At 38.2% G+C, this 13,780-nt stretch overlaps 1 protein-coding gene across 1 annotated transcript in view; it reads right to left on the bottom strand.

The window, feature by feature from the left end:
* The window catches only part of DOCK2 (dedicator of cytokinesis 2), a 158,551-nt gene that overhangs the window by 108,318 nt on the left and 36,453 nt on the right, over nt 1-13,780 (bottom strand). Inside the window, exons 24-25 of the mRNA XM_021531902.2 lie at nt 9,491-9,561; nt 9,108-9,214 (exon numbers count right to left, since the gene is read on the bottom strand). Of these exons, the coding sequence (XP_021387577.2) occupies nt 9,108-9,214; nt 9,491-9,561 (178 nt within the window). The remainder of the gene's footprint in view (nt 1-9,107; nt 9,215-9,490; nt 9,562-13,780) is intronic.

Raw genomic sequence — 13,780 nt, 5'->3', positions numbered from 1 at the left:
TAAATTTCTGATGATAATAGTAAGGTATCATTGCGCAAGTTAGGTAAAGAAAATTAACCAAATGCTTATTTAAACATCCGCAATTCTGACCTGGGAAAAGGAGAAAAAAATATAGGGAAATTGTGGAAGACTGTAATTGAACAAATAGCTAAAGTAAAACTTTATGTTGTAGTTGATGGTTTAGGCTCATCACTGGGTGCTCCCCGAGCAAGGCTGCAGATGGCACTGGGCTGGGCAGGAGGGCTCTGCAGGCAGACCTGCCAGCCTGGGTGGGTGAGCCACGGCCAGCAGGGAGAGCTGCTCCAGGGTGAAGTGCCAGGGGCTGCTCCACAGGCAGGAGGGAGCTGGGGTGCTGCTGGCAGCAGCTGAACGTGGCTCAGGTGTGCCCAGGTGGGCCAGGGGGCACCCGGCCTGTCCCAGCCATGGTTGGCAGCAGGGCAGGGGCTGTGCCCTGTGCTGGGCGCTGCCCAGGCACACCTTGAGGGCTCTGCCCAGTTCTGGGGCTCTCAGGCAAGAAAGGCACTGAGGGAGGAGGCCAGAGAAGGGAACAGAGCTGGGGAAGGGGCTGGAGCTCAGTCTGATGGGGAGGGCCTGAGGGAGCTGGGGGCTCAGCCAGGAGAAAAGGAGGCTCAGGGGGAACTTCTTCCTCCACAGCTTCCTGAGAGTGTAGAGAGGATGCTGCTCTCCCAAGTAGCAGAAACTCAGGGCTTGTCCAGTCCTGGCCCAGGCTGCCCACGGCACTGATGGAGTCACCACCACGAGGAGATTTAAAAGATGGGTGGATGTGGGGACATAGTTTAGTGGCAGACTTGGCAGGGTTAGGTTTACAGTTAGACTCATTCTTCAGGGCCTTTTCCAACCTAAACAAATCTTAGTCTGTAATGAAACAATTCACATTCTCACACCTTCTTCCATGCCCCAAGAAAGCTCTAGACAGACAAGGGAGAGACATGGAGAGGGGCAGATGCCTATTTAAATACTAGCTGCTTTCTTTTCTGCTTGATAAATAATGTAAGAACATTGCCAACAATCTATTCTTTAATATTCAAAAGCATGAAAAAGCCCAACTGTTTGATTGTTTTCATTCTAGCTGCCCCAACTTTTATTTGAACACATAAAACATCAACATACAGTTTGAGCATCTTGCATTTCCTTCATCAAGGTCTGTCAAAAGATTTAGTATTATGCATATTCATCAATCCCAAATTCCAACACACTTCTTGGAGAGGTTCCCTGGCAGCACCTTCCTGCATAAGGAGAGGTAGATCCATTGTTGTCCAAGATTAAGCAGTTATGTGTTTTCTATTTTGGGTTTCAGTTGGGATTTTTAACCTTTCTATTCACCTTATTCCCTCTGGAAGATAGGTAATGATTTCTTATATACCAGATAAATGAAATTCAAACTCCTAAGTCATTAACACAATCATGTCATTAAAAAAGACATTTGGATCTCCTTCAGCAAAAATCACAGACGGGTTTCATTCCTGACTGCCTCATATGCGCAGCCAAAATGGTAATAAAGATTTAACACCACTTTTGTGTCCCTTAGGAAACACTTCTCTTGATTCCCTGGCATGCCTGTAGTCGTATCCATCTGTTAGAATGGCTTCATGCCCACTTAAAAACTGGCATGCCAATTTAATAAGGACATAGGTGTCATCTGAATACAGATTTAGAACAAAGCCTTAAAAATAAAGCCAGTGAACAACATTCTTTCAATGAGGTGAGACCTCTGATGGCAGCCAGTGCTCAATTAAAGCATTGTGCTTCTTCACAAAGGACATCTGTTCACAACTGCAGCAATCTTCCTGTTAAAAGTCTTCCCTCTTTGTTATTTGCAATTTAACTCTTTGGTTTACTGGGGAGCCCAAGAATAATGATTTTAAAATGGTATATTGTTGAATCTTAATTAAAATTTCACAGCTTAGATAAGAGCCAGAGAAAGAAAGGTACCGCAGGTCACCTACAAATTCTGACAGCGCTGCAAGATGCAAATTCTCTTTGTGTCCTGGACTCTAATAGGAACATGAAGGAAGGAGAAACACAGGGGTGCTGTGAGAGCAGCACACAGGACACAGAACACGTTCAGCACCAGCAGCCCAGCACAGCACTGACCCAGGAGCAGCTGCACAAGGCTCCACCTCAGCTTCCAGGTGTGCGCCCCAGTGTCCCCACTTGTGAGGGCTGAGGAATGCCCGGCACTGCAGGGCAGCCAGAACTTCCAGCACAGCCCTGCTGCAGCCAAGGCAGCATCCCCAGCCCCTGGTGCCTTTTCCAGCTTGCAGTCATTGCAGGCTGCAACACAGCCCTGTCAGCACATCCTCTCTGGCACAATCACATCTCTTACATCCCTTCCAACCCAGGCCATCCTATGATTCTGTGAATGTTCACATTTCCTCATTTCATTTTACTGACACCCAATATGTGTCAGTATCAAGTGCTTTAATACATTTTTGATCTCTTTTCTGTTTGAAGTAATTATAAACCACATGTTGCACACACATTTAGAAGTTTTTTATTAAAATGCATTTACCTAACTTGATTTCCCGCCAAATAACAAGATTTTATTAAAATGTAACTACAAAAATGCCATAATGGGTCAAGTCTAACAAAAAGTTATCAGTTGCAACATCAAGCATGTCTCCTACTCCTCCATAAACACAAGTAATGGCTTTAATCTGCATATGTTCATCACAAATGTGTGCCTACAGATACCTACAGATGTGTTTATGCCATACTCATTTATATCAAATATTGCAGCAATAGAAGTGGCAAAAGATGAATGCTTGAAATATATGACTTGAAGTAATGTTTTAGAGGTAATGTACCCCGAAAAACACTACAATAAATAAAGAAGCCACATGCAAAATTCAAGCCTGAATCTACAGGATAGACTGGGTTTCTATACAGAACCTTTAAAGGAAGGTTATAAAGGAATATATGAACAGTGACCAATTTCCACTTTTTCCCAGTAGCTAAAAACAACTGAGTCACATGCATGAACAATCTCCAAGTTCAAGTATTTTAAAAATGCTTCAAAGTTGTGTTGAACACATGGAAGGGGCAAAAAAATCACAGAAAACCCTCACAAAACCCCAAAAATTTAGGAACTGTTTTCAGTAGGAACCAGGTTGTAAGATCATAATTGTAAAAATCAATATCTGTAACTCAATCATAATAATTAAAAACCATAATAATTAAAAACCATAATAATTAAACTGAAAGATGCTTAACCAGAAATCACTCTTCCTGCTTTTTTTTTTAACATTTTTCTTAATAATCCTGAAGCTAAAAATGATAACTATATCAGCACAAACTAGCAAAAATACTCAATTTGTGAAATGAAACCAAGTATTTCACAGGTAAAACTCAGTAATGCACATGAGTGTTAGGAAATCAGTGCGATTAGGGGTGTGTTCAATACTTCTCTTGTTTAAACAGTAAAAGAATAGAAAGAATTCTTCAATGAAGAAAAAAAAAATGCTACAGTCTCAGCATTTCTTCTGGCATCTGGCAAATTAACCCCTGGTGCTAACATATGTCTCTTGCTGCTGTTCTTCCAAAATCAGCAAGTGGTTTGCATATGCTGAACATGCAGCAGCGTGTCTGCAGCCACAGCGAGCACAGGGCCAGCATCTCCAGCCAAGACAAACCCAAGTCCCACCCTGCCAGTGACCATCTGTGTGCCCTACTTAGAGCTGCTGCTTTTGGGGTGATCTCAGTTCTGCTGCAGCACAAACCCCCTTGCAGGACTGGCCCACGAGGGAATGCAATGTCCAAAGCACCACTATCAAACATACACATTCCATCGTCTGTTGAAGCACTTTATATTCATTTCTCACAATAAAAGCCAGTTCTCTCAAGGCTGTTCATTTACAAGTTTCAGCATAATGTCAGTAAATATTCCAGGCCCAGCTTAGAATAAACATCTAGCTCCAAATACTGTAAATTCAGCAGCACTAACTACAATAAAAACTCCATGAGATTTATGAACAGCTATATCTTAATTTGTTATTTTCTCAGAAGCAGAAAAATGGTGGGAGAATTTTGGCAATAAGTTTCTTAAAAATAAACAAATGAAAAAGTAGTTTTATGTAGAAATTAAACAATTCTAACAATATCTCTTCACAACAGTGAGAGAATAATCCATTACATCCTACTAAACAGAGTGACAGACATGACAGGAGACAGTTTCTTACATTATAAAAGAGACTCTAAAATCCCATTAGAGGTGTTTATATGAGACAAGGCAACCATTTCTGCCACTTTGATATTTTAAAATAATAAAATATCAAGAAATCTAAAAGCAAAGTGTCAAAAATTAAGCAGATTTCTTGTCCTCTGACCAAAAAAGACTTAATCTTTTCCAAAGACAAGGCTGCATAAGTGTCTGCTCACACATCCTGTTAGAACATTCCTAAATGCCACGGTGGAAGTGCACAAGCAGTGGAAAGCATCCATCATCCTGCACTCAGCCCCTCAAACACCTGCACCCCCATAACCTCTCCGAGTTGTGTTATAGTTACAGAGTGGGAACAAGAAATCAATGCCTCTACAAAAAAGAGAAATGTAATTTAAAGGCTTCTAAAAGTGCTTTAGTGCTGCAAGGCCTTTGAAGATCAATTACAGCAGAGGTGCACGGGATCATTTCCTATCTGATGAAAGCACTCCACGAGTCTACAGTGGAAATTTTGAATGCCTGGGAATACTTAGCAATAAATTCAGTTTACCCTCAAGGTTTCCAATTTCAGGCTCATGTGTGACTTATTTAATAAAGGCAAATTTCACTGACTTCTAAATTTTTTTTCTGAAACATTTTCCTACGTTTTCCACAAGTCTGCTTCTTTAGAAAATGCTGTGCATATCAGTGGGTCAAAGAATAAAAATGCCAGTATGTGCAATCCAATTGAATTATAAAGATAATACCTTTGGGAATGGAGGTAAATTAATTGAACAACTGCAATGAACTACCTGGAAAGAGACTAAAGTCTGGAGGAAAAATGGACAATCTGAAACATACGCAAATTAATAGACTTCGCTGTAATTAGCAGTGTAGTTAAATATATTCCATATTCATGGCAGAAAAAATGTACTACCTGTTCTAGATAAATGTGAACTTTAGTTAATGATACTGTTGGCAATCTTACCTTAATTATCATGCTGCATCCTATTCTGAGATAGCCTACATGTGCTTTCATTCTTGTTAATGACCTTCCAGCTCATTGAGTGCAGTAATGAATCAGGCAGTGTCTACACCCCACACACACTTGGTTCTCCACCCAATTAATTTGAAAATCAATTGGATTTAATGTACAGTAAAAAAAGCACCTTTAGAATTTTCTATTTTAAGCCATGGCAATGTAAATAAAAGAAGATTTGTTTGCTATTTACAACAGCACGGCACAGAAATGTTTTCATACCACTATAATATTATGTATTATATAATAATGGATTTAATAATAATGTAATAATATTACATTATCTATTATATTATGATATTGATACTTAATTTTGAATTGATCTTTTCACATTCTTCAGTGCCTGCACTTAAACATGGTGTGGACTATGATATTATATATACTATAGATATAGAGAGATACTATATATATATATATGTGTGTGTGTGTATATATATATATATATATATATATATATAGTATATCACCCAATACGTAATATACTGCCCCTATGGTAATTACAATGCTAAGGTTAAAAACAAAACATAAATGCAAATAATCAAAAATAACATTTATATTTAAAAAAAACCACCCTGTAATTATGTAAAGGATGATTTTCTGCCATTAGTAATGTAGTGGCTGCTGGGTGAGAGGAAAGGAGTAAAGATCATTACCAAACAGAGAAACTCCAACATTAAATACCCTAAAAGATACTTGGGTGACACCACTGAGGCAATAGGAGCATTCTTAGCTTGCCATTCTGTGTTACAGGAATGACAACTTCATGGAATCATCTCAGGAAATAGAAAATATATTTGCAAGAGTCTATTTGGCCCTGACCAGGTTGCACCAATGATGGTGTACAGGTGTGTCTGCTACTCCATTAAGGAAAAATAAAATAAAAAAAGAAATTTGTCAGTTTCAGGCATTTTAAATTCTAAAATAATGACAATTCTAAATCCTACATTACCAACAAGGAGCTGTTTTATTCTGTCACTTCATCAAACTACTGACATACAAAATGCTTAAATGAATATTTTCTAGTTAACTGCTTGTTAGTACTATCATTACATAAGTCATGATATTGCAAAAACAATATATCATGATTAAGCTAAAACAAACAGGGTATACTTTAGTTTTATTTTTAAATGAGAGCAAGTTGATTTTTCTGTTTTGGGCAAGTGCTTCTTCAGAGGACTTCTCTTATTTTAAACTAATAAATTTAAAAAAAAATCAATTTCCAGAGAGTCCTCTAAAAAGAACACAGCTAAGTATTATTATATAATTATACACCAAGTATTATCAATTATTAATCTAAGTATTAAGTATCACAGTAAAAACATTTTAAGGTAGATCTTGCACATAAAGCACATCCCCACAAGCACATGAACAAGCAGTTAATTTTTACATACTATGTATTGGGTGCACTTTAACTGCCAATTACAAGTTTGGATCACAACACACAGATATACAGGATACATGTGAAACAGCAGGGCTGGCAAATCAATCAGTCAAGTGTGATATGCTGCCTTCATGCTTTCAGCTTGGTTCTGCTGTCAAGTGTTTGATGTTAGCAAAAAATAGTGGAGAGCTTTTGGGCAATTAATTTTTTCATCTACAAATTTAAGACTAAATGAATCCACTAACTACCTGTCAGGGAAAAATTAAAATGTATTAATTATCTGGTCAGCATTATGCAAAACCCACCATTTATTGGTTTTATAAAAGGTCCCCAGAATTAGAAATCCTCCTAGCAAAATTTCTTATTCATTATTACCTAAAAAATACAGAATCAGAAACTGCGTCCTCTTTTTAAAATTCACAATGCATCCTGAGGTAGACATATCCCATGATAGACCAGCTATTTATTTCAAGACATCAGACAAGCTGCATTTACAAGCAACCAGCAATCTATTATTATTATTTATCTGCAGTAGTAAAAGCTTTAGAGAGTATTTTGCATTAACAGACCTCAGCTAAAGGAAAGGCCTGTTAAACACATGAAGCAAGCACCACACTAAGCAGAGTATAATGAAGGATGCTTGGGAAACCAAAACTCTTTTCTCTTCTGGAACACACAGGTGGATGGAAGAAAGGAGCTGTAGGATGTACACTAATGAATAGAACTGTGAAGTACACAGTTATTGTATGCTCAACTCTTTTCCTTTTGAATATTTATTAGGGTTTATTCCTTATTATACAAGCCTGGGATCTGCTGTCCTGACCATCCCTGCTGATCTGTGAACTAATAACAGCTGTACTTCAGTGACACGAGCTTCTTTAAAGAAAAGCTATTTAACCAAAAAAAGTTTATAGCTTACACCTAATTTCTCAGTATTAAACACAGGGTAGCTGAACTCTACTAAGATCAAGAGTTGAGGAGAGTTCCTTATTTACACCCAAGAGTCTTTCAGTCTTGTGAGAGGATATTTCTCTGGTCTAAGTTCTGCTCACCACAAGCACCACAGGTAAAACCAAGTCTGGCACTTCAGATTTTAGAAGCAGCAGCAGTAAAGGCAGCTCATACTGCAATGATGTATCAGACTCTGCTTGTAAAACAGAAATACAGTCAACTACCAGAGCAAACTGTGAATGCAGGACTAGAAGTGTTTGAAAATTAATTAGAATCTGGTCTTAATTGTTCGGATCAGTGTCTGGAGCTACCTAAGCTGCAGCTATTTGTGTTTCACCAATTCAAAGCAAATGTGAACTATGTTAGTTCATATGTGAACTAACATATACTATGTGAACTAACTAACTTTTTAAACTATGTTTTTACACATAGTTAAAATAAAACATTACAGCTATTAGCCATGAAATATTAACATCAAGATAGGTTAAAATATTACTTAATTTAATCTAAGCATAAAAATCACCTACATTATTTTCTTGGCTTTTTTTCCTAGGAAATCTACAATGGTCTTAAAACATAGCAGACACAGCTAGTTATTGTTAAAGCTTACAATATACAATTCAGTCTCAGTGGAATACAATACAGGTCTGCAAATAAAGTGTAATTTTTATCTGTCCTGGCTAGTTAGAAGTGCATCACTCTCCTGCCAGCTCAGAATGAGGTGAGCAAAGCAATCCTTTCTCAATCTACTCACACACATCACTATTTGCAACCCACTGTTGTACTGTCAAGCTCCTAGAATCATTATCTCCAAGCTGTCAGAAATTGGAGCTCATCTGAGTAGTCCGTGTGCCTTTGAGGTTCTGAAGGTTATCTACACAGCAAAAAGGTGGGGAGAGAGAAGCAACCATCCAGTCCATAGGAGAGGAGTCAGAACACTTGACACTGAGCTGAAACTTATGTAAAACTAGGCTACTCTGATAGGATTCCTTCAGCAAAATTTCACTCCTTCAGCAAAAAATTCACTTGTGATAATATGAAGGAAAACTGAGCACTATGGTGATAAAGGCATTTCAGTATCATTAGCACTCCTGAGAGCTGAGAAAGACACAAAGTTCTGATAGAGGTCAAGAAGCATTGTAGTTCCTTTAAGTGGAAATGCTGCATTGCAGCTCAGTGTACCACAGCACAATCAGATTTTTTTTGCCCTCTTCCCAGGTAGAGGCCTTATTGAACATCTGTGTTCACAAGGTTTCACTTCCTGTTCCTATTCCAATATATAACTTAAAATGGGTTGAAAGGATATATAGCTCACCCACCTAACCACTAGAACATAAGAAAACCACACAAAACTGTTCCTCTGAGCTCCACCTGTTCCTTGCTCTAGGCCAGCAATCACACTTTGAACAGCTCTTGCCATCCTGTGGAAAGATGAATCCCCGCCAGAGCCCAGGCTCCTGGCAGTCACACTCTTTCAGTATTTGTTTCACTCTATTTCAAATGTGAATTGCACAACACCTAAGTCACTGAAAATTTTCACACATTTATTTGAAGCCTTGGAGGCATTTTGTATTTACCTTGTTTTTTAAAAAGGTTGCTGCGTACGATTTCCTTCATGGACTGCACTTTCTGCTTCTGTAGCTTCACTGGTGGAATGCAAGTGTAAAATTCATATAGTAGTTGGCTGCACGAAAAGGAAAAATGTCATAAATACCATACAGATGAATTCATCAGATGTTAATAAGCACAGAGAGAAAGAGCAAAAGAGCACATATTTGTAAACATTTATCACTTTTTAAGACTTATTTATGTATCATGAATATTGACAAGAGACCAGTAACAAAAGTATCCAGGGATCCACCACTGTCTTGATCAGTAGGAACTGGTGTAGCTTTGTGGACCTAAACTGATCTATAAGAATTAATTGCTGACAACTAGGAAATGTTCAAGAGTGACTCACCTCAGTAACTTGGCGTCAAAAACCATTTCAACATCATGAAGAACTGATGGTATGTACTTCAAGGCAGCAACCTGCATTGACAGACAGGTCATGTTAATCCTGTGTGTTTATACATGCACATGAACAGCACAGAGCACACCGCTGAGACACAAAACAAACTGATCAACTCAGACTTCTTTTTCCAGACTGAAATTTTAAATCACATTTGAATAAATTTCATCACAGTGTTGCATATGCTGAGGATATACAGAGGAACTTAACTACCATAGTTCCAAGTGGATCTAACTCTCTTTGTGAGAGTTAAACCAGCCCAACCAGTGAAAAGGCCCAGGCTTTGTAGATTATCTCCCTGCATTATTATTAAGTCATTATTATGCAAGTAAGTAAACCAAGCACTGACCGAAGGAGGAGCTGTATTAATTCCATGCCAGAAATGTGTCATGCAGGAGGCAGAAGTCAGGGCAGCAATCACCCACCCACCCCAATGCCACCTTTCCCAGAGCAGATGAAAAGGGGTGTCATGCCCCTAACCAATCAACTGTGGGATGGTTTATCTCCATCTATCAGTTCCTGAGGTATGTTTTGATAGCATCGTGGGATAATCAAACCTTACCCTGACAAGGCTAAGAGACAAATTACTCTTCTTACATGGATAAGAAAACTTCAGCAGGCAATTTCAGGCTCAAAATCACCACTAACACTTAAGGCTAATATGCATAAAAACCCACTTGTAGTACTTTACTTCACCGTGAAGCTTTAGGGTATAATTTTCTACTAACTTCATGCTAAAAACTAAATTTCATTAATGTGAAGCCTTCTATTACTGATCTATTTGATAGAAGCCTATCTAGGTTCAATATTTCTCTTACCTGTACACAGCAAGCTCGTTATAAAAAACTTAGTATCTTTCTTGAGAGTAGGGGGCTTAGAATGAAGACAATCAGAACACAGATGTCTTTGGCTCTCTTTTATACCTTTTAACCACAATAAAACTATCTTTTTATTTGTATAAGCTTCCACTGCAATAGCCAATTAAAAAAGAACACAAAACACAAATTATGTCTTGATTGTAAAAGAGAGCTTAGTCTGCAGCACGAGTGAATACAGTATTTCAAAGAGACTCAATGCTGGCTTATGATACCTTCAGATAAAGTCATTCTCCTGCAGATCTCATCCCAGATTCATACACAAACCTAGAAAGGTCAAAGGAGCCTTTAAAAGCTGTTGCAACTTCAACAAAGAGATTTTACCTTCTACTGATCCTGGGCAATCCCTGGGCTATTTAAAGCACCCAAACAAACACCTGTGTTGGGCTGGAAACTGCCTCCAGCTTTAATTCAAACAGGTGCTGCTCCTTGCTTTTCAAGCAACAGGTACTGCATGAAGAGACTGCACAGCAGCATCTGAATTTCATTTTACAGCACTTCACAGGTACTGTGATAGATGTTTGATAAAAGATAGAGCCACCAGTACACAAAATATTTCAAGTAGTACTTCACTGACACCTGGGCTATTGTGCTGACTTTCACATATTCCCTGTTCTACACTTGCATAGGAGGGGAGGATAGAAATGCAACCTCTCTGCAGATCCACAGTTCCAGCTGAAGTACAATAATGAGTATATCCCCTGCACTATTTTAGGCTCCCAAGTTTCATTTGCAATAATTGCTTCAAATGATGCACTATGGACACAATTGAGCACTGCCCTTAATGAAGTCATAAAAATCTAGTCAGCAGTACAAGATGTTCTGCATTCTTCAGACTTTAAGAGATTAGTTTTTTAAGCAGGATACAGATAAACCCACAGCACTGCAGAAAATTATTTCTTACTTATACAATGTGCAGTTAAATTTATTTTAACCTTTACTCCTGACCAAGCTTATTTTTAGCTGCCCTCTTTTTGCAGCATTACATTATACATATTCATGAAATTTGAGTACCCATGAGATGAGAAGTACATTCGAAGAAATCACTGGTGCTCTGTTTCTTAATCTAATTTTACTTGCCATCAAGGCAACTTGAAGAAGTTACTGTGCCATCCCCCTTTGTGTACCACAAGCAAAGCATCACTATCAGTACCTTTCTAGGTTTATTCTCTCCTAAGAAAAATGTACTGGGATGCATAAATTGTTTAGAATCTACTGCAGCAGCAGGGTGGATCAAAATTGTGTGGGAAAGAAAGAGAGAAAGGCAGCAGCTTCATATTCCATTATTTTTCATATTTTTCATTGTCACAGATAATTTCTTTTTCCTATGTTTCAATGACCTTGAGAACATGTCATCTAAGGTTTCTGAAAGCACGCAGAGCACAGGGAGATGTGTTTTCTCAAATCAGTGCCTAGGAGCGAGCTGGGGAGCGCTGACATTTGCAGCAGACAGGACCATCTGTAGGTCAAACATGGTGTGTCAGCTGGGGAGCAGAACAGTTGGGAAAGGAGCAGGGGCTTGATTTGTAAATTAAGGTTGAGAGCACAAACTGGTCAATGAAAGGGCACACTCACAGACTACAAATCACAACTCAACAATGGAACAATCTAAAAAACACATAATTTGAAATTTAAAAATCATTCATTCAATTTTATTCTCCAGAAATAGAGGATGATTTAAGCAGACACAAAACACATCCACTATAAATGATGTTTTTTCCCTGAGTGCTCAGGCAACAGATAGAAGGTAATGATACCTCCTCTATTCCCAAGCCTCCCTTCACCAAACTCTTTGCAGTTTCTGGAGACTGATTTCCAGGTTTCCAAATTTCAAGGACTCTCTCCCCCAGAAGTACAGACTTCATGAAAAAAAACCTCTCTAAAATCTACAAAAGTCATCAGTAATGGCTACAGAAGAGCAACTGATAAATGCAACCAAGCTGTAACTTCACTCCTGCCAAAAGAAATTAAAGAAAGGTTTACATCTAGTGCAAAGAAAGCCCTACCACTGTAAAGACAGTGTAATCATGAACTAATTGTTTTAAATAATTACAAGAAAAATCTGTCAAAAAACTCTTAAAAGGAAGAATCCTTACCCTACAGCTGCACCTTGATTCTTGGACTGGTGAAATTAAACCACTCCAACCTCTATCCTAAGGGCCAGCCTTACAAAGCAGCATGCCAGGACCTGCACCCAGGCCACCCTGCAGCTCAGATGGTTGCTCTTAAACATCAGCACAGTAGAAATATTGAAAATATATTCCTAATTGCAGTTTAATTACTTCATGCTGTGCTGAAGTTGAGAAGCATTCTGTCTGTATCTTTAAACACAAAATAGAAGTTGACCAACTCCAGAAGTTTGTTATTTTTTTTTAAAAAAAAAAAGGTTAACATGGATTAATATGTACATTTCCAGTTTGCCAACAATGAATTAAGAATTCAGTCTTCAGCTGTTCATAGCTTACATGACCAGTACTGGAAACAGAAGCAGATATTTGCCCTTCCCAAAGCTCAGGCACTACAGTAAGCCAAAGCCTCAATCCACTTCAGTAGCATTAGAACAAGGACTGAAAAGTGATTTTTAACTTTTTGCAAACATATACAACATTTAACAGATCAGGAAATAAGATAGCACTCAGCAGATAAAGTTAAAATTGAAACAATAAAGTGCTTCTGGCACAGATGAGGCTGTTCCACATAACACATAATTTTATGAAAAAATCCTTTCCTGAGTGAATTAATTTTCTATGCAAGTCTGAGTGTGATTCTATCACTAAAAACAGCAGGGAAATTACTACTGGTTAAAATACTGAGTTCTAAATTAAAAAAAATTATCAGAGACCAGGTTTCAAAATAATTCTTTAAATCATCTACAGGTAAATCTGATAGGCATGTCGACAAACAAGGATGACATAAGAGTTAAAAATTCACATTCAAAGGCTCTGCATACTATTTCAAGTTTCCATATTCTGAAAAACCCAATTTAACTTTCTTCAGGGCTCCTAAACTTTCTTCTGATATCTTTAGACCATAATCTACTTGAACACACTCAACTGATCCTACCAATCTATGTTCCACTTATCAATGATAATTCTAAGTGTGACAGATTTAAGCCAGTTTTAATATTCTGATTATTCCTGTATTTTTCCAACAGATTCTCTGAACTTCCCTCTCCGGGTGCACAAACTGTAACATCCACAGAGTCCCATGTGTCTGTAGAAACACTGAATAACCACCTGTCCCTTACTCTGCAAAGTTAATTTGTACTACTACAACATCCATCATTGTCATCTCAAATTCCCCAAGGGAAATCAGTGTTGGATTTAGGCAGAGACAGATTTATGAATTTCTTTCTACTACTTTC

Source organism: Lonchura striata, chromosome 15 (assembly GCF_046129695.1).
Source record: "Lonchura striata isolate bLonStr1 chromosome 15, bLonStr1.mat, whole genome shotgun sequence".
NCBI classification, from domain to species: domain Eukaryota; kingdom Metazoa; phylum Chordata; class Aves; order Passeriformes; family Estrildidae; genus Lonchura; species Lonchura striata.
Note: the sequence above shows the minus strand (reverse complement) of the source record. Positions and strands in the feature narration are given on the sequence as shown.